The sequence below is a fragment of the Dioszegia hungarica genome (genome assembly GCF_025882075.1).
Source record: "Dioszegia hungarica strain PDD-24b-2 chromosome Unknown MKK02contig_7, whole genome shotgun sequence".
Taxonomy (NCBI): domain Eukaryota; kingdom Fungi; phylum Basidiomycota; class Tremellomycetes; order Tremellales; family Bulleribasidiaceae; genus Dioszegia; species Dioszegia hungarica.
Window position 1 is genome coordinate 1,188,882 of NW_026515769.1, and position 18,300 is coordinate 1,207,181.

The following is an 18,300-nucleotide window of genomic DNA, read 5'->3' on the forward strand; positions in this document are numbered from 1 at the left end:
AGAGGTTTGGTGCTTTGGTGGCGAGATCAACCACCACCCAAAAGTAGCTGACGTAAGGTTCAGGCACGGTGTTGATGATCTCGCCTGAGATCCTTAGAGCAGCCAAAGATGTCTCTATCGTCCTTTACTTTACCCACCTCGTACATACAGAACCCTGTAGGGCACCCAGGATCGGCACTGATATGGTCCTGAATCGGACGCGGTGAAAAGGAAGCTGCGAATCTCGTCTAGCGCCCCGCCGCGGAGCCGCCGCCGCCATGTCGGCCGTCTTCCAGGATGACCCGTACCTGCAATATCAGCCGTCATTCGCCTATACCTTACCTATCCAGCTCTTCGTCAATGGCATAACGATCACTTTACTATGTGTCCTCTTTATCCACCTCATGTGTATGTTCCCAACCCCAAACCCAAGACGAGCAAAGCTAATAGTAGTTACGGCGCAATACCACTACCCCCTCGCTCCCCTCAACTACATTCTCCAATTCTCATCCGTCCTCGTCTGCCTCATCAGCGTGATCATCAAGGTCGTCGTCGTCCTCTCCAGCGCGTCGGATAATGGGGATACATGGCCATACTCGCTTATATACGTCGCGGTGCCCATTCCGCCTTCGTGGTGGAATACCGCACAGGATTCGTTCTGGTTTCTCCTTCAGGCGCTTTGCGTCGGCTTGTCCAACGTGAGCTCATCAGTCAATATTGTGAGAACGCACGAGCTGACTTTCAGATCACCCACATCCACTTCCTCACCCTCCTCTATCCCTCCCGCACCGAAGCCCGCCTCATCATCTTCCTCCTCGGGCCCCTTGCTATCGCCTCTTCCGGCCTGGTCTTTGTCGCTTTGTCAAACAATCAGACCGCACTCGATATCGGGGATGCCATCCGCAATACCCTCAACTCGACGTTACTGCTCATCTTCACCATCGCCCTCCTGATGTGGGGCCTGGTCGTCAATCGTCGGAGGGCATGGCGGAACGACGGCGGAACAGCCATCTTTGGAATAGGAAGTTTATCGCTCGCGATCATATCGACGACATTCAACTTTGTCGCTATCGCGGAGGATGGGATAGACTGGCTGCAGCACCTGTTGTTTGCGGCGGTGCTGTGGCAGATCTGGTTGGGATGGTGGTGGTGGGTCGGAAGCGGGATGGGTATCGGCGAGGTCGAAGTGAGTTGTCATCTACAAAGGTAATACCTCTTGGCTGATCAACAGGATATCATGCAGAAGGCCGAGCGGAAGAAGCGGAAAGCAGCCAAAAGAGCCGCCCGACTTCGCGCCACTAGCGGGCTCGGCAAACGCACCAAATCCATCCAATCCAGCGCGGTCGACATCCCATCTGCGGCTGCTAATGCGGTTTCGGGCCTCACATCCTCGGTCACTGGTATTCTCCGGAATCGGTCCATGCGCTCCAACTCTGGTCTCCGAAGACGGCGGAGCGAGACGGCGAATACCGGATCCCTTGTCGGCGATGTCGAAGAGGGCATCGAGATGGGCACGATCGGCAGCGGTTCCAGGGCCGGTACTGGGCGTGTGACGCCCACTATCCCGCCTGCGGCGCCGCAACGGGTCGGATTCACGCCTGATACGGACGCCTCGCGCTTGCAGCCATCGACTAATTCTGAGACGTCATCCACGTCCAGGACCCCCTCGCTCCATCCTCCACGTACCGTCCGCCAATTCTTCTCCTTCCCTACGACCTGGCTCCAGGTGTACATACGCCAGCTCCGGCATGCACACGAAGACGCTACGAAGCGGCAAGTCATGCAGCGTGCAGAAGTCCGACAGCGCGTCTTTGCGCGTGATGGGGCGGGGGAGGAGTCGGCTTCGAGGAGCTCGGGCCCAAGAAGGGGGTCAGCGACGAGATTGGATAATGTCGGAGAGGAAGAGGCGGAGGTTGGGCTGGGGGCGGAGACTTCTGGGGAGGCAGGAACCGCGGGAAGGGCAGAGTTGGGGGAGCCTGTACCGCTGGCGCTTCCGCTGCAGGTGGAAGAGGGGGTAGGGTGGGGATTGGGGAGTTTTGGGATCAAGGAGCACGAGGCGAGTGCGAGGCGGCTCAGGGAGGCCGGGGATCTGCTTCGAGAGGGTAGACTGCTAGGGGATGAGGAGAGAAGAGCTCTGGCGGAGGATGCAGCGGGGAGGGAGGGGGGCGCGGATGGGCAATCTGGTCCGAGCCGGCCCGTCAGGCGCTCGATTGTGCGCGCAGAGGAAGGCAGCGAAGCGCAGGATGGCCGGGCGCCTCCTGATCCTGCGGCGAATTTCGATACCGCAGCTGTGCCAGAAGCCGGTGCTTCAGCTTCCGGTGGCCCCGGAGCATCGGCCCCGGTCGCTGCTATCAGAGGAAAGGCGGCGAGACGTCGGTCGGAAGAATGGGAAGATATCGATAGCGACTCTTCCTCTGGCGATTTGACGGACGAAGAGGGAAGCGGCGGTAGGCGGACAGGAAAGGGATGGAGCTGGTGGGGTCCACTCAAGAATTGGCGGCGGACAGATCGTTCTGATTTCTAGGCATATCGACCATCTATCACTCTAGGGACATGTTGTACATTATATCCGATACGTGTAGCTCGTATCAGATCAGGTCATGCATTGTTGTAGAGCCGTATGTATACAACACCAGTACTATACAAGAGGGCGCTTTCAGCCACCATATTGGCTGCGCCTAGCGAGTCCACGGCCAGATCTTCCTTGGCTTGCACGCCTTCTTCAGCCAGTCTCTCGCCTCCTTGTCCTGGTCGCCCTGATCCAGGAGCGGCATGAGCGCGTTCTCAACATCGGTATGATGTGCGTTGAGCCATTTGATCTGGTCCTTGCTCATGATGGACCAGTCGACGAGGGATGTCTGGATAGGCACCTGGGAGAAGTCAGCTCCCTCTCTCCACTACACATGAGTATCAGGTCTTGGTTTTGAACGAACCTGGGACATTCGCTCCCATTCGTACCACTTCTTCTCGGTCGACTTTGGCTTGGACTCGTCATCCCCAGTCTGTGTATATAAGCTCAAAGCTACCCGAAGAGGCTGCAGCGAGCTCACGTCTTTGTCTTTGCACAAATATAGGTTCTCGATACGAATCCCAAACTCTCCTTCCTTATAGTAGCCCGGCTCAACAGTCGTGACGTGTCCAGGCTGGAATGAGAAGCCATGGGGGAACGATACAGGATCTACATGGTCAGCTATACCCCAGGTCCAACTCGTTGGACATGTTGGAAACAGGGATAACTTACATTCATGTACGCCAAGGTATGAACCCACACCGTGCCCCAGCCCATGTCCAAACTCGAGGCCGTCCCTAGCGAATCAGCCATGATACTTGTGCGAGGACGTAATGTAACTCACTCGAACAATGGTGCTCTAGCGAGCATGTTCATCCAGCTCGCATCCATTCCTTCTGGGAAAGAAAACTGCGCAACGGCCATGTGACCCTGCAGAACCCGTGTGTAGGCCCGCTTGATCTCGTCCGAGGGCTTGTTGCCGAAATAAATGGTTCGGGTCGTATCTATCGTTCCATCTGCAAGCCGTCAGCTAATTGCAGTGGTGGTGGCATGCGATGCTGCTAGCTGACCTAGATACTGCGCTCCGGAATCACTGTTCGAGTCAGCTACAATCTGCGACAATACCAGGACGAAGCCAGCTCACACGACATATGGCGCGTCCACGCCGACTGGCATATCTTGCCCTCGCTTCGCATGGTAATGCGCCAGTGCTAACTGTCAGCGCGGTCCAAAGTGACACGAAAGGAGAAGCGCACCTCCGTTGGGTCCAGATGCGGAGATATCCTCATATGCCAATCCGCTGACACAGTCAGCTTACTTCTCGGCCGCGGAAGGAAACGGGACCGATCTGAAAAACTCACGCGAAATGGTCCTCTTGTCTCCGATATCTAGTCAGAGTCTGCACCGCCGCCCATTCCCCCACCTCCCGCTTCTCCTTCAGAAGCAGACCTTCCAGCCAAGCAATCCACCGGACCTGGACCGTCAGCTCCGCGGTCACGTCTGCGCTGCCCTATGAGACTTCACCATTGCTCGTCCGTCCCGAAGGTACGCCTGCCGGAAGCCCTCCTGCTCAGTAGCATTCTTGACGGCCATGGTGATTGTGACGGGACAAGGGATAATCTCCGCCTGGAACTGTCAGCTGATTCGGGCGAAAAAAATCGCTCATGCGAATCCAACAGCTGAATACTCACCGACTCGCACACGTTCTTCAACGCCCAGCTGGCACTTGCCGATGTCCACACCTTCATCCCCGACTTCTTCTCATCCGCTTTCACCTTCTTCTCTATATCCTTGAGCGCCTTCCCGACCTCCTCGATCCCATACTTCCGCACTTCCACTCCGGCCTCCTTCCAATCCTTCTTCAGCTCCTCATCTACCACCTTCGCTTCATCCACGAACACCAGGCACTTCTCCCTCGTCAGAACGACATACGCGAAGCCGACGGGACAGAATGGCACGTCGCCCTCGCACCTCATATTGAGGAGCCAAGCGATAGGCGGTAGTGCTGGGAGCACATACGCCCATTCTCGGCCAGAGACGACCTTGTCTGAGAGGATGGTACGGAGTCGGTAGAGCTTGGAGAGGGTGGTCTCGCCTGAGAAGGAGACAGGGTGATGTTTGAGTGCGTTGATCTGCTGGGGAGGGAGGGTTCTGACCCGGTCGACGAGGTTGCAGGTGATCGGGACGAGACGAGATGCGGTGTCTTCGAGGCGGGCCAGAAGAGAATCGGCGGACGCTGCGGGTGAGCTGGGCTGGAGCATCGGGCACACCACGTTTAGCTCACCTGACGAGATCAGTCTGGGATCAATTCCTATTCTGCTACCATCCTCGGCATCCTTGACTGTCAGCTGTGGACTGCAACTCTTGACCAGCAGTAGGAAGCTAACCTTCACAGCCCAATCTGTCCATCCGGACAATACACTCGCCGGTCCACTCCCTGCGACAGAGCCGACCCTGACCACTGTCCACTCCTCCTTGTTGATCTGCTGTTCGGCCTGGAGCCAGTACCGTGAGTCAACAAAGAGCAGGGCCTTGCTCGAGGTGGATCGAGGGATAATGGCCGTCCCCGCAGAGCCGTCAAATCTGTTGTGGTCAGCTTGAATCGCCCAGGTCCTGGGATTCCGTAGCTGCGCATACCTGGAGATCCATTCCCTCCGCTTGTCCTTGATGGCTACCTCCTCAGACTGGAGTCGTCAATATCAAGCCGTCATCGTTGAGGGTAGGACAAGGGGACGAACCTGGTGCTCATCCTCGCTGGGTACCACACTAGCGATCAGCCCCCTCCCAGAGCAGATGATGATTGCCGTGGTACCACGTCCCCTATCAAGACTTACTAACAGTCCACTTTGGCATCCTCAAGCTCCCGTCTGAGATCGCTCAACCGCTTGGACATCTCTTCATCGCTCGGGCCGGCAGGGAGGAAGCTCTGCTTCTCCGCAGAGCCCGAGCTTTCAAGCGAATGCTCGGAGTCAGCATGAATGTTGGAGCTGGATCTCATGAGTCCACAGAGCATTGTTGTGGGGGGGGGGGGGGGTCTTGCGGGTAGAACGATCTGAGTGTATAGGTGTATGAAGAGAAGCAGGTGGCCAAATGAAGTGCATTGAATGTGTGTGGAGACTCCGCGTCACGCCGCGTCACAGTACTGATAGCTGTACTGATGATTGTCACGCTCCGAACGGCGACCTCCGCCTCCGCTCCGCTCCGTGATTCGCCACCCGCCGTGCCTGAAAGTCTCTCCCGGCCGACGCCATCTTGTCAGCTTCTCGCTTGCATCCTGTCATCCTCGATGCGTGCACGCTATTGTCGTCGTCGCCTCTAGGCTGCTGACGACTGCCGCAGAGAGCCCCGTCGTCGCCGCCACAGTCTCTGCCTTTGCCGCATCGTTCGGGTTCCAGCTTGTTCTATTCAGGAGCTAACCACATTCCAGGGAAGGTTCGAGTGACGGCGATGACGCAATGACGTATCTTTTTGCACCACTCCCGGCCGGTCGCGGCTCTCGGCCTCGGGATGAGGGAAGATTTTGCCCTTTTTTACCTCATGAAGACTGCCTGACGACGTCAGTGAAAGGCTAGGGCGATGCAGGTGCTGCGACTCGAGATGTATATAAAGACTGGTAGAGACTTGACTTTGTCCCTCAACCGTACTCATACCTCACTTATCGCTTTTGCCACCTAAATCCTCTAAAACAGCCATCACAATGCGCGCTACCTCCGCTGTCCTCGCTCTCGCCGCCGCTACTGGTGCGCTCGCCCAGATCCCCGCTGGCGTGACTTCTGCCCTTGGCAAGTGAGTGGAAGCACCTAGGAAATTGGGGAAGGACTTGGGCTGACATTCCAGGCTCTCTCCCAGCTGCCAGCAGACCGTCCTGTCAATGGCCCTCGGCTCCGAGCTCTCTCAATGTCTCCACGTCAATGAGCTTGTTCCTGGTGAGTAAACCCTCCATTTCTCGGGCGACCCATTCTGACCATCAGTCATCATGTCGGCCATCTCCCCCAATGCCTCCTTCCTCCCCGTCATGGACAAGATCACCTCGATCGAGTGCGGCCAGTCTGGTTGCTCCAACGCAACCCTCATCTCGGCTGCCCAGCAGATTGGTGTAGGATGCGCCACCGACCTCCAGCAGTACAACATCACCAACGGTACCCTCCGGACCATCATGGCTCAGTACCCCCTCGCCCGCGAGGTTGTCTGCCTGCAGACCCGCACACCGTTCAACGGCACCAACGCCCCCATCCCCCTCACCAACCCCCCTTACAACATCACCAACGGTACCGCCTACTGCACCACCTCCCTCCTCACCCAGCTCTCCGCCAAGGTTGGTCAGAACATCTCCGTCCCCCTCTTCATGGACCTCTACTCGTCGTACCAGAACGGAACCCTCGGTAACTACGCCAAGCTCTTCAACGCCACCGACCTCTGCAACGACTGCATCTTTGGCGCCGCGGACCTCATCGGCGTAGCGTACCCCGGTGTCGGAAACGTCACCCTCTCGTCGGTCGGCCTGAAGAACGTCACCCTCAACTCGGTTTCTGTTTCCAACGTCACCATCGCTCAGGCGCTCAACACCACCTGCGCCGGTCAGGGCTACGCCTGGACCTACAACGGTACCCTCCCCTCTACCATCCGCCTCGGTGCCTACAACTCTACCACCTCGTTCAACATCACCGCCGGTGCCATCACCACTGTCGGCAAGAACTCCTCTACCCCCATCCGCCGCAATGTTGCCAACATCAAGGCTCGGTGGATCGGCGAGCAGTAAGCGAGAGTTGAGAGGGAGTAAGGGAAAGGGATGAGAAGCACTATAGACCCGTCGTGGCACACACGACGACTTTAGATGAGAAGTAATTAGAGTACCATTTATAACCACCTATATTAGCTGTAGCCGTAGCGCATGAATCAATGTACACGCTCAATCAACCTGTATCCACATCGGCAATCCAGGTGAATTCTTTGATCGTCCTTTGCAGCTAGCACATGCGACCAGTTAGAGGTGCATGCCCTCCTCTACTTCAGCGCCTCCAGTAGCTGCCCGATCTGGCTGGTGCGCTGTGTTCGCCGTCCCTCCCAGCTCCTCCTCGCCCACCTCCAGCCCCATATGCCTCACTCCGCCCTCCCCCACCTTATTGAGCAGCGCAATCTTGACGAGCGTGACGCGTTCGCTCTGGCTCTCGCTGTTTCATCAGCTACAGGCACCACTCAGCGAGAAGACCGCAGACGTACATCACCTCATCATTCTCCTCCATCGCCTTAGCCAACTCGCCATCTGCATCTCCTTCTGGATCTTCCTTCAAGAACGAGGCTAGCTCCGCCTGGGTCTCTCGAAGGTGTGTCAGGGAGTTCTCAAGCCTGCCGACTTCTGAAAGACGTCAGTAGATGACGCGTCGTCCACGGGGAAAGCGTTGTGATGGGGAGCATGGGAAGACTGACCGGCAACGAGCATGTCCACTTCTAATTGCATCGCTTGTTCCAGGGTGAACGGCTGGGAATGACGAGGAACGAAAGAGATGGGGGGCGACATCGCGATGGGTCAGGCTATCGATTGTGCGATCAAAGGAAAATATTGGAGGACGGGAGACGATGTACGATAGTTGGGCGTTGAGATCGTCGAGATTGAGAGGAGACGTGAAGTGGAGGTCGACTTTACAAAGTTCTTGTTGTCTATGCGTGCGACGGTATCAATGCTTTCGAAACATTGGGTTGCTCCCCAACAAGGACTGCTGGCGTTCCCTGGCAATGTCAAGTCCCGATGCCATGGATGCTCAGAACAAGATCGCATGTCAAGTACAACCGATTTCCTTCAGATCAACCAGAGATTCCCGTGCTCAGTGCAGAAGGGTCGACTACTTCTTGACCTCCCCGGTATAGCCATAGCCCGTCTTGGCGTTGAAGCCAGCAACAGGAACCCCAGCACCCTCTGCAACGGGTCAGCATATCGTCTCATGGAACAGGGACAGACAAGCAAGAGCAGTCACTCACGCAAGACCCCGTCGATGTAGCCCGACAACCCGCCAGCCTGCTTGGCGATCCGGTCGTAGCCGAGCTCGCGGGTATACTTGCGCTGATACTCTCCTCGATACCCTGAGTCGTCAGCCTCTATCGCATCGTGTACAGGAGCGGAGGGACTGAGTGGACTGACCATAGGCATACTCGACACCAGAGGCAGCCTTGCGGTCGAATGAGGCGGTAGGCGCGGGATAGGCGAATGGGTCTGCTGCGTACTTTTGCTCTGCAAGGGGATCAGCATCAATCTACAGCCAGACCAACATCGGAGAAGACGTACTGATACCAAGGACGGTGATATCGCCACTCATGAGCGCTTCCATGCGCTTGGCAAAGTTCTCCTCGGCGTCCTATTGAGTCAGCTGCTGCAGATGACCTTTCACAAGAGGTAATCACCTTGATAGCCCGCTTCTCTTCGGCAGAGGGTCCCTCCCCACCGATAGCTTTCCCGAGCTTGCTGAGCCAGCCCCCCTCCTTCGGCGCACCGGAGGTCGAAGTGGCCTGCTCATCCGCCGCCTTCTGCTTCAATGCCTGAGCGGCGGATGACCTAGGACTGGCAGGATGGTCCGCCGGTAGAGAAGCGAGGTAGGTGGAAGAGTCGTAAGGGTGTGTCCAGGTACTGTCGTCTTTGCCCGACGCGTTCGAGGGGGCGTAGAAGTGGTGGCCAGACCTGGGGTATCAGCTCAGCTTGTGCCTCGAGGAACTGCGCGGAAGTGCATTCAGCTTACTTCCTATCGAAAGCTCTGACCCAGCCCTCGGGCACGTCTCGTCGCTCGTCGTCCAGCTCAGCCTTCATGTCAACCGCTGCATCCCCATTGAGTGTCACCTCATCTGCGGCACGGCTGTTCAGGTTATCAAGCGAAGTTGTCATCGTGGTGTTTGGAGATTGGGGGTGTTGAGTTTATGCACAAGGAGAGAAAAGTGGATAAGAAGGGCTGATGAAGGAGAAGAAGGCAGTCCGAGCTCCCTCTTTATATGGACTCGCTGGATGGACGAGCGGATGATCTGCGTGCTTGGCAAGTCGGCCGTGCGGCAAGAGCTAGCGGGGCGCCACCGACGCATCGGCATCGCCTCGGTGCCGCATGCCGAGAGCATTCCGCTTTCCGCACTTTGCGCGATTTATAGGATTGGGCAAGATGGCTGGGAGTCGGAGCACAACTTGCATGGAGCGGGCGCCGATCCGAGCTTGCGGTAACCTCAACTGACATGGTGGCTGCATGCATGACGCTCACGATTGGACGCTGGACTGAGACAAGTGATGAGACAAGTGAATGAAGGAGTTGCTTGATACTGTCATTTGTCCAAATGCCACGTCATCATAGCTTTGGTGTGCACCAGCAGTAACGCGTCGAATTTCTATGGTTCACCTCTCATTTAGCTCGACACTTTCAGCAAGCCAGACATACTACGACCATCATGTCCGACTCACAGACGCTCGATGTGCCGAGTCTCAAGGTGGTGGAGCTGCGAGAAGAGCTCGCAAAGCGCGGCCTCGACACAAAGGGGCTGAAGAAAGACGTGAGTTATGACTCTCAGCACTCTGAAGTCATAGTGGCCAAGAGCTGACATTACAGCTTGCGGATCGGCTGAAAGCTGCACTGGACCTAGATATCTCGGGCGGATCGACAACGGCGCCTCCCAATGATGAGATGAAGGAGATGGCGCAGCCGCTGGGCAAAAAGTCGGCCGTATTCACCGAGGAGGAGGGCAAGGATGGCAAGGATGAGCAGACGGTGGGCGACAGCAAGGTCGGAGCGGAGGAGAGTGCAGCAGCCGACGCTGCAAAGGATGAGGGAGAAGCAAAGGAAGGAGCAAAAGAGCCGGAAGTGACGGTAGGCCACGGGATGGTAAAAGGGGCAGACGAGCGCGCCGAAGAAATCGACACTCAAGCCGGAAAGGCCGTCTCGGACTCGGACATTGAGCTCGAGCCTGCCTGTCTCGACTCAGAGCTCGCTGCCGTCATTGCAAAGGAGGAAGCGAAAGCCGGTCTGCCGCCCACACCGCCCAAGGTCCGGTCAATATCGCCCATGTCGGTCTCTCGAGCCGCCTCCGCCGAGCTGGAAAACAAGAGAGCACCAGCTGAGAATAGCGCATCTGCTCCCAGTCAGAAGCGCGCTCGCACGGCTACACCACCGACCTCACCACGGCAGAAGCAGAAACGGCGGACCGACTACCTACCCCTACCCTCATCGCTCTCCCACCTCGTCCACCCCCCAACATGCACGCTGTACATCACCAATCTCCGCCGCCCGCTCGTCCACTCTTCACTGCACGAGCACCTATTCACCTCTTCCACTCCTCCCGGCCCCTCATCACGCCTCCCTCCGCCCCGCGCGCCTTTCGCTGGAGAGTCCGCCCCCGCCCTCTGGCTCAGCGGCGTCAAGGATCACGCGTACGCTACCTACCCTTCCGAGCAGGACGCGCTCGAAGCGGCCGAGCGGATAGAAGGTGGGAAGTGGCCAGAAGATACCGGCGCAGACTTGCACGTCGAGTTTGTGCAGGATGACCTGGTCAAGGGGCTGGTGGAAGAGGAAGAACAAGCGTGGTTTAACGGTCGGCAGAAGCTGGCGCTGAAGGTCGAGAAAGACAGTCAGGCGGAGTCGGGATACAGGTTCGAATTGACAGGAGGAAGCGGAGCGAGGGGAGGTATGCCGATGGGTCGGCCTGGACCTGGCGGACCGGCGAATATGGCGCCGGCAAGGGGACGGCCAGTGGCGGTACCATTGTCTGGAACGGGTCCAAATGCTGTCCGTCCCGGAGCCCCTGTCGCAGGGAATGGCGTTGGTCCGGAAAGGCAACCTCCAGTCAACGCTCCCACCGGTCCATCCAGACTCAATGCCGGAGGAGGATACGGAAACGACCGACCTGGACCAGGCGGACGCGGAGGGCCAGAAGGGCTGATGAGCATCCGAGGAAGGGGCGGACCGGGGTACGGGGCACCACCCCATCTGGCGCGTCCTCCGGTGGATAATGGGTATGGCAATCGTGCTGCCCGAGTAGGGTGGGGCGAGAGGGACGGAAATGGACCGATCAGGCGGACGAGGGAGAGGCCGATTCTGACGTGGAGGGAGGGACCGGGGGCGAAAGCTGCCAGAGCGGGGTGAGCGGTGGGAGTGCTTGAGAATAGAGTACCTTCTATCTTCGACGTAGATTGCTGAGTGTCGATCGTTGCTTCCAGATCAGTAGGCCGGATGGGTACACCTGTCAGCTCGGTATTACAACCTGTTACTCCGCAAGTTCCAGTCAAGTTCCGAAACCCAAAATCGTCGAATCTCTCTTTGTACTTCTACATCTCAGGCAATGCCTACTCGGAAACCACGTCGTGCTCGTCGTATCAGAAAGGTAGGCGACAGTATCCCTACCGATGTCTGGCAAGTCCATACTGGGTGGAGCGTCCGAGAAATGGGACTCTCAAAAAGCTGACAGCTAGGCGGGTAATTTCCCTCCACATCATCAAGCCCAAAGACCATATCGCCCTCAGTCAAGTGCGCCAGTCCTCCCGCGCAGCGTACAAGGGCGAATCGACATGGAAGCAGCTCTGCTTGTCTATCGGTCTGGGGCGCGCGGTATTGGACAAGACACCATGGCGGGAGGTCTTTGTAAAGGCTGTTTTGCACCGGAAGGGGTGTAAGCTACCGCAATGTTGGTTATCAGGTGTACCTCGTAAGTGCCCGCCGACCCAGACGATCTATGGAGCTTCATAAATGCTCGATTGAGGGACTAAGAGCTGACATTTTCAGCGTCGACGACCCTTGGCGACGTCCTACCCTCGGCCGAAGCGGTTATGGAGCACAGGCAGTACTTTAGGAGGCAAGTCGGATACCACAAGTGCAATTGCGGTGACGACTACTGCGGCTACGCTATTCAGACAACAACAACGTGGAGGCGGTGCCGGAGGACGATGATGAGGACGAGGATGAGGAGGAGTACTCGGACGAGGAGGATTATTCCGAGGAGGAGGACGATATAACCCGCGAGGAGTGGGATGAGTACAATAACACCCCGGCCGCAGTGACCTTCCCCCTTGCCCCGTCGTTGGAACTCGCCGAATTCTTCAAACGCCAATATATGGACATGATGGGACCACGTCCTCCTTCGCCGGTCCAGCATACCGCAGCTGGACCATCTACGGTCATCGCCCAGCAACGCGCTCCCAAGCCGGTATCCAAGCCAGAACCCCCCAAACCCCTGCCCATTGGCCGCCTCCTCCCTCTCAGTCTGAGGAACCGAGACAGGGTCCCGCATCATCCGGTCCTTCATCCGTTACTCACGAAACTCCACTCGATCCCCTTCGTCAACTTCCTCTCGCGTTATTTCGCAATCAGCACTGGGCAAGCTCTCGGCGGTCTTGGCCGCAAGGCTAGCTTGTGGCCGACACTCGTGGACTGGGACGAGCCGGCAGTCTCTTCGTTAGGAAACATCAAAGATCCGTCTCACGCGGACATCAGGGACCACCCTGTACTGCTGTACGCATTTGCGTGAGTCCTGTCATTATCGCTTGTGGTCACGGCTGACCCGCAGTACAAGTCCTCCTGTAAGCAATCTGAAGGGTCTTCTGGCAACGGGCTCATTTAGCTGATAAACCCAGGTAGCGCACATGCGGCTGAAGATCGATATACTGTCTACCTTCGTCGTCAATCCGTACGTCAGCAGACCTCCCCACTCAGCCGCGCTAAGAAATTGTCGCTGACATGGCTTCAGTGATGGAGTGACGGTCGGAGACGTGCTGGAAGGCATCCGTGACTACGTCCTGGCACCGTTCTCCCCAGTGGATCGGCAGACCATCGACATGCCTCCGCACTACCGTCGAACATACCTCCAATCGGACAGGCCAAGGCTGGATTACGTGGTCCGTGACTGCTCTCTGCTTGAAGCCAGCGAACCGAACTCAGCGTAAGTTCTGACATCATGCTACAAGGGGGTCAATCGCTGATGCAGTCACAGGGGTGTAGCATTTGGCATCGCGGACCTCTTTCTCGCCGGACAGCTGAACATGGCAAAGGGCGTGGTGACTTGCAATTTCACTTCCGACAAATCGCCGTATTGACGGATAAATGATGCACACGATATCGCCAAGGCTGCAGATGCTCGCGAGTTCCCATTGGTAGTTCGTAGATGATCTCTGCCCGGTGTCACAGCAGGAACTGCAGGAACTGCCCTCGAACAATCTGCGAGCCTGGACCTGCACTCTGAAACATGCCGTAAGCACGCGCCCCGCTCCGACCGCGGCCGAGCGCTCCATGCGATGCGCCGCAGCTGAGCGTTGCTCGACTCCTCCTTCGTCCATCTCCGCGTACAACACCTATCAAAGCGTCAAGGCAATCATGAATGGAGACGAGGTACCATCCGACGTCTGGTGAGTTGGCCATCAAGAATGGCAGGAGATGGAGATGGCGATGCGCAGACGAGCCGGTATCCGGGAGCATCCCTTTCACACTTGCCTTCAGCTGACCTTTCAGGACGGTCGTCAGCTCACACCTCGTCCTGCCGAAGCATCACATCGCACTCAGTCAAACATGCCAGTCTTCGCGAGCGGTCTATTTGCTCGAGGAGAAGTGGAAGCAGATCTGCCGGTCCATGGGGGTTGGGCGGGCGAGCGGAGAGGCGAACATCAAGTGGAAGACGGTATTCTGGCAGGTGTATAGGCATAGGCACCGGTGCCGGATCCCGCTGTGCTACCAGTATGGAGCTCCTGGTGAGTCCCCTGCTGTATCTTGGCGGAAGGAGGATGGACTGAAGGGGAAGAGCTAACTGGATAGCTATGAAATCCGTCGGCGACCTCCTTCCTTCCGCCCAAGCCGTCCTCGAGCACTTCCAGTACTTCAAGGAGAATCATGTCTGCAACTGCGGCGGCTGTCATCATGAGGACGACGATGAAGAGGATGATGAAGATACCGAGGGGGAGTCCAACTCGGATGATGATGATGACGACTCGGAGGAGGGATCAGATGAGGACGAGGAGGATGACGACGATTGGGAGGATGACACTGCTCCCAACCCGATGGGCCTCTTCCCCGGCGCTTCAAACGATCCCATGGCGGCAATGATGTCCAACATGATGGCCAGCATGCTGGGTATGGGAGGTGGACCTGTGCCGCCTCTCCCGCCCATGTTCATGGGGGGTGGGGGTGGCCCCATGCCCCCTTTCCCGCCTTTCCCGCCCATGTACCAAAACCCCGCAACGGCGGCCGCCAACCTCGATACGCTCGCCACCCTCCCATTCCAGCCTCCCGCGGTCAAGCCGAAATCAAAGAAGAAGGCGAAATCGACCTCCACAGCTCCCAAGCCCAGAGCCCACCTCCTCCCTCTTAGCTGGAAAAACCGAGCGGACGTCCCGAATCGACCCATTCTCCACCCTTTCCTCGTCGAGACCGGCTCGGTCCAGTTCCAGCGTTTCTTGATGGGCAAGATGGCGCTGCAGGCTCAGGTATCGCTCGGTCCGCCTGGTCCGCTCCCGTTCCTCCCGGTCGGTATCGACTGGGAGGAGGCGGTTGACCCGAAGGGATTGAGGCGGAACCCAGATCTGGTGGATGTCCAGCTGCATCCGCTCCTCTCGCGAGCTTATGCGTAAGTGATCTTCAATAAGACGATTTGTAGTTTCCTGCTGACCATACAGGACCAACCCTCCGGTAAGCTGCTTCGGGATGACTCTGGCGCAGCTAGGCTGATTGGCAGGTCACCGATATACGCTTCGAGCTGGACACTTTCTCCACCCACGTCACCAACCCGTAAGCTCGCAATTTATCCTCCCGAGGTAGTGCGTATAGCTCAATCAGCAGGGACGGCGTCACCATCCGAGACTGCATCACCCAGCTCGGCCGTTACTTTGCCTCTCCCATGACGCTCGGGGATCGCGCAGCACTCTGCAGCGATCCTACTCCGCACGTATGCGATGTCACCAGTTGCAAGACTCGCATTCAATTCATTACTAGGACCGGGGCCAAGGTTCAGCAGGCACCCGGGTTCCCGTGAGTCCGCTTCACAGTAAAGGTCTTAAAGGATGAGCTGTAGCTGACTTTTCAGGAAGACTGGCATCAAGGAGTGCTGGTTCAGAGGTATCTCGAGGCTCGATGGAGGGCAGGTCGTCTGCGAGTTGATCCCGAACTAGGCGGACATGAGAGGCGAGCGTCGAGCGGGCTTGACGCTCAAGTCGGATATACATTGGGGGGTCGTGCAAGTTGGATGATGCAGGGATATAAGGTAGTGATTATGCTGTATATATTTATGCCGATGATCCTCTTACGCTTCCTTGATGGGTGAGGGTGGTGCAAGGGCTCTGATTATATCAGGAAGCGCTCCGGCGGCGGACATTCCTCGACGTGCCGTTCACCCTGTCTGTACCTGCAGCTATCGGTCACTCATCTACCTTCCGTACATGTCACTCGTCTCGCTTCTTATCCGCTCATGTAGAGTCGTAGAAGCTGGGACGATTCTGACGCCCGTTAAAGGTTGACAATAGACGATGCCAGAGAATTCCCTCGCTACCCCACGCCCAAGCGCGCCGACACACACACACACAACAGACAATAGACACGAGGCCCTTTGCTAACTCAATCATCCCTCAACGTGCTTCTCGTCTTTGCTCACCTTTGTACTTATACTTCCCGATAACCAAGCGCCCTTTCGACAACGACGACAAGCTCAGACTTAGCTTCACCCAAGTATAGAGCAGCAGTATGCCTACCGCTCACATTCCGGCGGACGTTTGGTATGTTTGCTATCCCTTCACGAGCGCACCGATCTTCTTTCCGGGCTCTAGCTGATCCCTCAGGACCATCATCAGTGACAAGGTCGTCCATCCCAAGCTCCATATCGCGCTCAGCCAGATATGCGCCTCTTCTCGGTCGATATACGAGGATGAGGACAAGTGGAAACTCCTCTGTCGATCCATCGGCGTCGGGCGGGGGTCGATCGAGAAGTCGGAGAGCTGGAAGAAGGTCTTTATCGAAGTGGTGATGCATCAGGAGCGGTGCAAGCTGCCTCAGTGTTACCAGTTTGGTGTACCTCGTGAGTTGATCTTATCCATGAGCGAGTGGGCGCCAGAAGCGGATTGACAGCTGATGCAGCAGCCATGAACGCGATCGGCGACCTGCTTCCGTCCTCCGAGGCGACACTCCAGCATATCGAGTACTTCAAGCAGCCACAGAAGTGCAGCTGTGGCAAGGCAAACGGTCACCAAGAGGCCCACCAAGCGAGCGAGGACGGTACCGCGGCCGGCGGCGCAGACCCCGCTGGTCCGGCCGCTCAGACTATCAACAGCCCGGCTATTACTGGTCTCCTCAATTCGATATTCGGTCAGATCGGCGCCAACATCCCTGGCATGCCTCAGACGGCGCCTACTCAAGTCCAAATCTTGGGCTTGGGCGGAGGTGCTGCTACCTTTCCGCTCGGGACTGCTCCTCCGGCGACAGCAGCTCCGACCGGCCCGTCAGCTCCCACGAACCCGGGCACACAACCCCCACCAGTCCAGTACCAGTACATTCCCTTGTCCCTCTCATTTGCCCCTGCACCTGCCCCACCGGGAGCGGCCCCGCCGAATCCGGTCGCTCCGACCAACTCAGCTACACAACCGCAACCCCAGGCAGCTCAGTTCCCCCTGTTCGGTCTTGGGAACACTTCGGTCTTTGGACCCGCCCCGGTCTTCACAGCGCCTGCTCCTCCTGCTACTGCCGCTACAGCTCCCGCTGCCCCGTCCGGTCCCATCATCCAGCCCAACCTTCTCCCCCTCAGCTACCGGAACCGCGACCGAGTGCCCAAGAAGCCGATCCTCCACCCGTTCATCGCCGAGACCGGCTCCATCGAGTTCGGCCGCTTCCTCGCGGGGGAGACCGCGCTGTTGCCGATGCAGGCTTGCTCGGTCGCCACTTTGGAGTCGCAGGGGCTGGATTGGAGTGTCGAGGATGCAGCTAGCGCGGAGTGGAAGGAGCGGAACTATAGGCGGATCGAGGAGCATCCGTTGCTGACTCGGGCATTTGCGTGAGTCTGACCTCGTGGATATGGGCGGACGTATGCTGACGATACAGAACCAACCCTCCAGTATGTCAATCCAGAAAGGAACACAGCAGAAGACGGGGAAGGAACTGATATGTCAGGTGGCCGAGATGAAGATCATGATCCAGGGCTTCAAAGTGACACTCATCAACCGGTAAGTCTCGGACGCTTCCCTTACAAAGTGTGAGCTGATTGAAGCAGAGATGGAGTCACCGTCAAGGACGTCATCTACAACTTGAATCGCTATCTCGAGAAGCCCCTCTCGAAGGAGGATCACGATCGGTTTTGCCGCGCCGGCCAGGATCTGGATAATGCGGAAGAATGTCTGATTGAGGATTGTGCCAACCGCTTTGCATACCTCGCTAAGAAGCAGCTGGGCATAGTCCCATCGATCAGGTGAGCACTTTCTGACTGTTCTGAGACGAAATGAGCCTAGCTTATCGGCCCAGCGATCCGGCGAAGAATGGGCAGTGCTGGTTTCGCGCAGCAGCGACTGTCATACAGGGAGGCGATACTGTCTGCGTGATGACTCCGGGATAGGCGGGTGTCCATAGGCTGGGTGAGGCTGGCGTGGCCGCAGCAACCTTAGTATCATTTGGGATGAGGCGATGAGCAGGTATGCGTTTATAGGCGTAGGGTTTTCGGTCTTTGTATATAATCGAATATGAAAAGAGACACATCACATGCATTCACTGTCTAGACCGCTTGCCCTCATGAGCTAGCGACATCACATCTGTCGCGCAATGAGTCGGATCAGCTGCTCACACAGCCAACTTGCAAGCTCGACGACCTCTCACAAATTGCCACGTATCTCCTACCGC

At 57.3% G+C, this 18,300-nt stretch overlaps 8 protein-coding genes across 8 annotated transcripts; 5 read left to right on the forward strand and 3 right to left on the reverse strand.

The window, feature by feature from the left end:
- Nucleotides 1-257: 257 nt before the first annotated feature.
- MKK02DRAFT_23631 (uncharacterized protein) lies at nucleotides 258-2,503 on the forward strand (the record flags this gene model as incomplete). The annotated part of the gene is made up of 6 exons (XM_053086757.1): nucleotides 258-387; nucleotides 433-677; nucleotides 725-1,165; nucleotides 1,211-1,891; nucleotides 1,982-2,162; nucleotides 2,364-2,503. 6 exons carry the CDS (start codon nucleotides 258-260, stop codon nucleotides 2,501-2,503), a joined length of 1,818 nt encoding a protein of 605 aa, XP_052947425.1.
- Nucleotides 2,504-2,657: 154 nt separating this feature from the next.
- On the reverse strand, nucleotides 2,658-5,486 carry MKK02DRAFT_23806 (peptidase M24, structural domain-containing protein; the record flags this gene model as incomplete). Its single annotated transcript, XM_053086787.1, has 16 exons — nucleotides 2,658-2,849; nucleotides 2,913-2,960; nucleotides 3,030-3,157; nucleotides 3,221-3,285; nucleotides 3,333-3,504; nucleotides 3,559-3,581; nucleotides 3,633-3,699; nucleotides 3,745-3,788; nucleotides 3,850-3,962; nucleotides 4,013-4,120; nucleotides 4,180-4,724; nucleotides 4,773-4,824; nucleotides 4,876-5,071; nucleotides 5,126-5,172; nucleotides 5,227-5,254; nucleotides 5,323-5,486. The coding sequence occupies 16 exons, from the start codon at nucleotides 5,484-5,486 to the stop codon at nucleotides 2,658-2,660; spliced, it is 1,992 nt and encodes a 663-aa protein (XP_052947426.1).
- Nucleotides 5,487-6,185: 699 nt separating this feature from the next.
- MKK02DRAFT_32444 (uncharacterized protein) lies at nucleotides 6,186-7,247 on the forward strand (the record flags this gene model as incomplete). Its single annotated transcript, XM_053088503.1, has 3 exons — nucleotides 6,186-6,274; nucleotides 6,326-6,414; nucleotides 6,460-7,247. 3 exons carry the CDS (start codon nucleotides 6,186-6,188, stop codon nucleotides 7,245-7,247), a joined length of 966 nt encoding a protein of 321 aa, XP_052947427.1.
- A 225-nt stretch (nucleotides 7,248-7,472) lies between these two features.
- MKK02DRAFT_43577 (uncharacterized protein) lies at nucleotides 7,473-8,006 on the reverse strand (the record flags this gene model as incomplete). The annotated part of the gene is made up of 3 exons (XM_053092499.1): nucleotides 7,473-7,659; nucleotides 7,709-7,844; nucleotides 7,916-8,006. 3 exons carry the CDS (start codon nucleotides 8,004-8,006, stop codon nucleotides 7,473-7,475), a joined length of 414 nt encoding a protein of 137 aa, XP_052947428.1.
- Nucleotides 8,007-8,328: 322 nt separating this feature from the next.
- On the reverse strand, nucleotides 8,329-9,359 carry MKK02DRAFT_43578 (uncharacterized protein; the record flags this gene model as incomplete). Its single annotated transcript, XM_053092500.1, has 6 exons — nucleotides 8,329-8,402; nucleotides 8,465-8,566; nucleotides 8,625-8,714; nucleotides 8,769-8,838; nucleotides 8,885-9,158; nucleotides 9,217-9,359. 6 exons carry the CDS (start codon nucleotides 9,357-9,359, stop codon nucleotides 8,329-8,331), a joined length of 753 nt encoding a protein of 250 aa, XP_052947429.1.
- A 545-nt stretch (nucleotides 9,360-9,904) lies between these two features.
- Nucleotides 9,905-13,535, forward strand: MKK02DRAFT_43579 (uncharacterized protein; the record flags this gene model as incomplete). The annotated part of the gene is made up of 9 exons (XM_053092501.1): nucleotides 9,905-10,006; nucleotides 10,063-11,588; nucleotides 11,919-12,115; nucleotides 12,229-12,327; nucleotides 12,357-12,966; nucleotides 13,010-13,022; nucleotides 13,077-13,129; nucleotides 13,190-13,381; nucleotides 13,433-13,535. The coding sequence occupies 9 exons, from the start codon at nucleotides 9,905-9,907 to the stop codon at nucleotides 13,533-13,535; spliced, it is 2,895 nt and encodes a 964-aa protein (XP_052947430.1).
- Nucleotides 13,536-13,812: 277 nt separating this feature from the next.
- Nucleotides 13,813-15,596, forward strand: MKK02DRAFT_43580 (uncharacterized protein; the record flags this gene model as incomplete). The annotated part of the gene is made up of 7 exons (XM_053092502.1): nucleotides 13,813-13,844; nucleotides 13,948-14,183; nucleotides 14,248-15,055; nucleotides 15,105-15,117; nucleotides 15,164-15,216; nucleotides 15,268-15,456; nucleotides 15,512-15,596. 7 exons carry the CDS (start codon nucleotides 13,813-13,815, stop codon nucleotides 15,594-15,596), a joined length of 1,416 nt encoding a protein of 471 aa, XP_052947431.1.
- Nucleotides 15,597-16,164: 568 nt separating this feature from the next.
- On the forward strand, nucleotides 16,165-18,019 carry MKK02DRAFT_43581 (uncharacterized protein; the record flags this gene model as incomplete). Its single annotated transcript, XM_053092503.1, has 7 exons — nucleotides 16,165-16,196; nucleotides 16,260-16,495; nucleotides 16,558-17,464; nucleotides 17,512-17,524; nucleotides 17,581-17,633; nucleotides 17,681-17,875; nucleotides 17,929-18,019. 7 exons carry the CDS (start codon nucleotides 16,165-16,167, stop codon nucleotides 18,017-18,019), a joined length of 1,527 nt encoding a protein of 508 aa, XP_052947432.1.
- Between the last annotated feature and the right edge of the window lie 281 nt (nucleotides 18,020-18,300).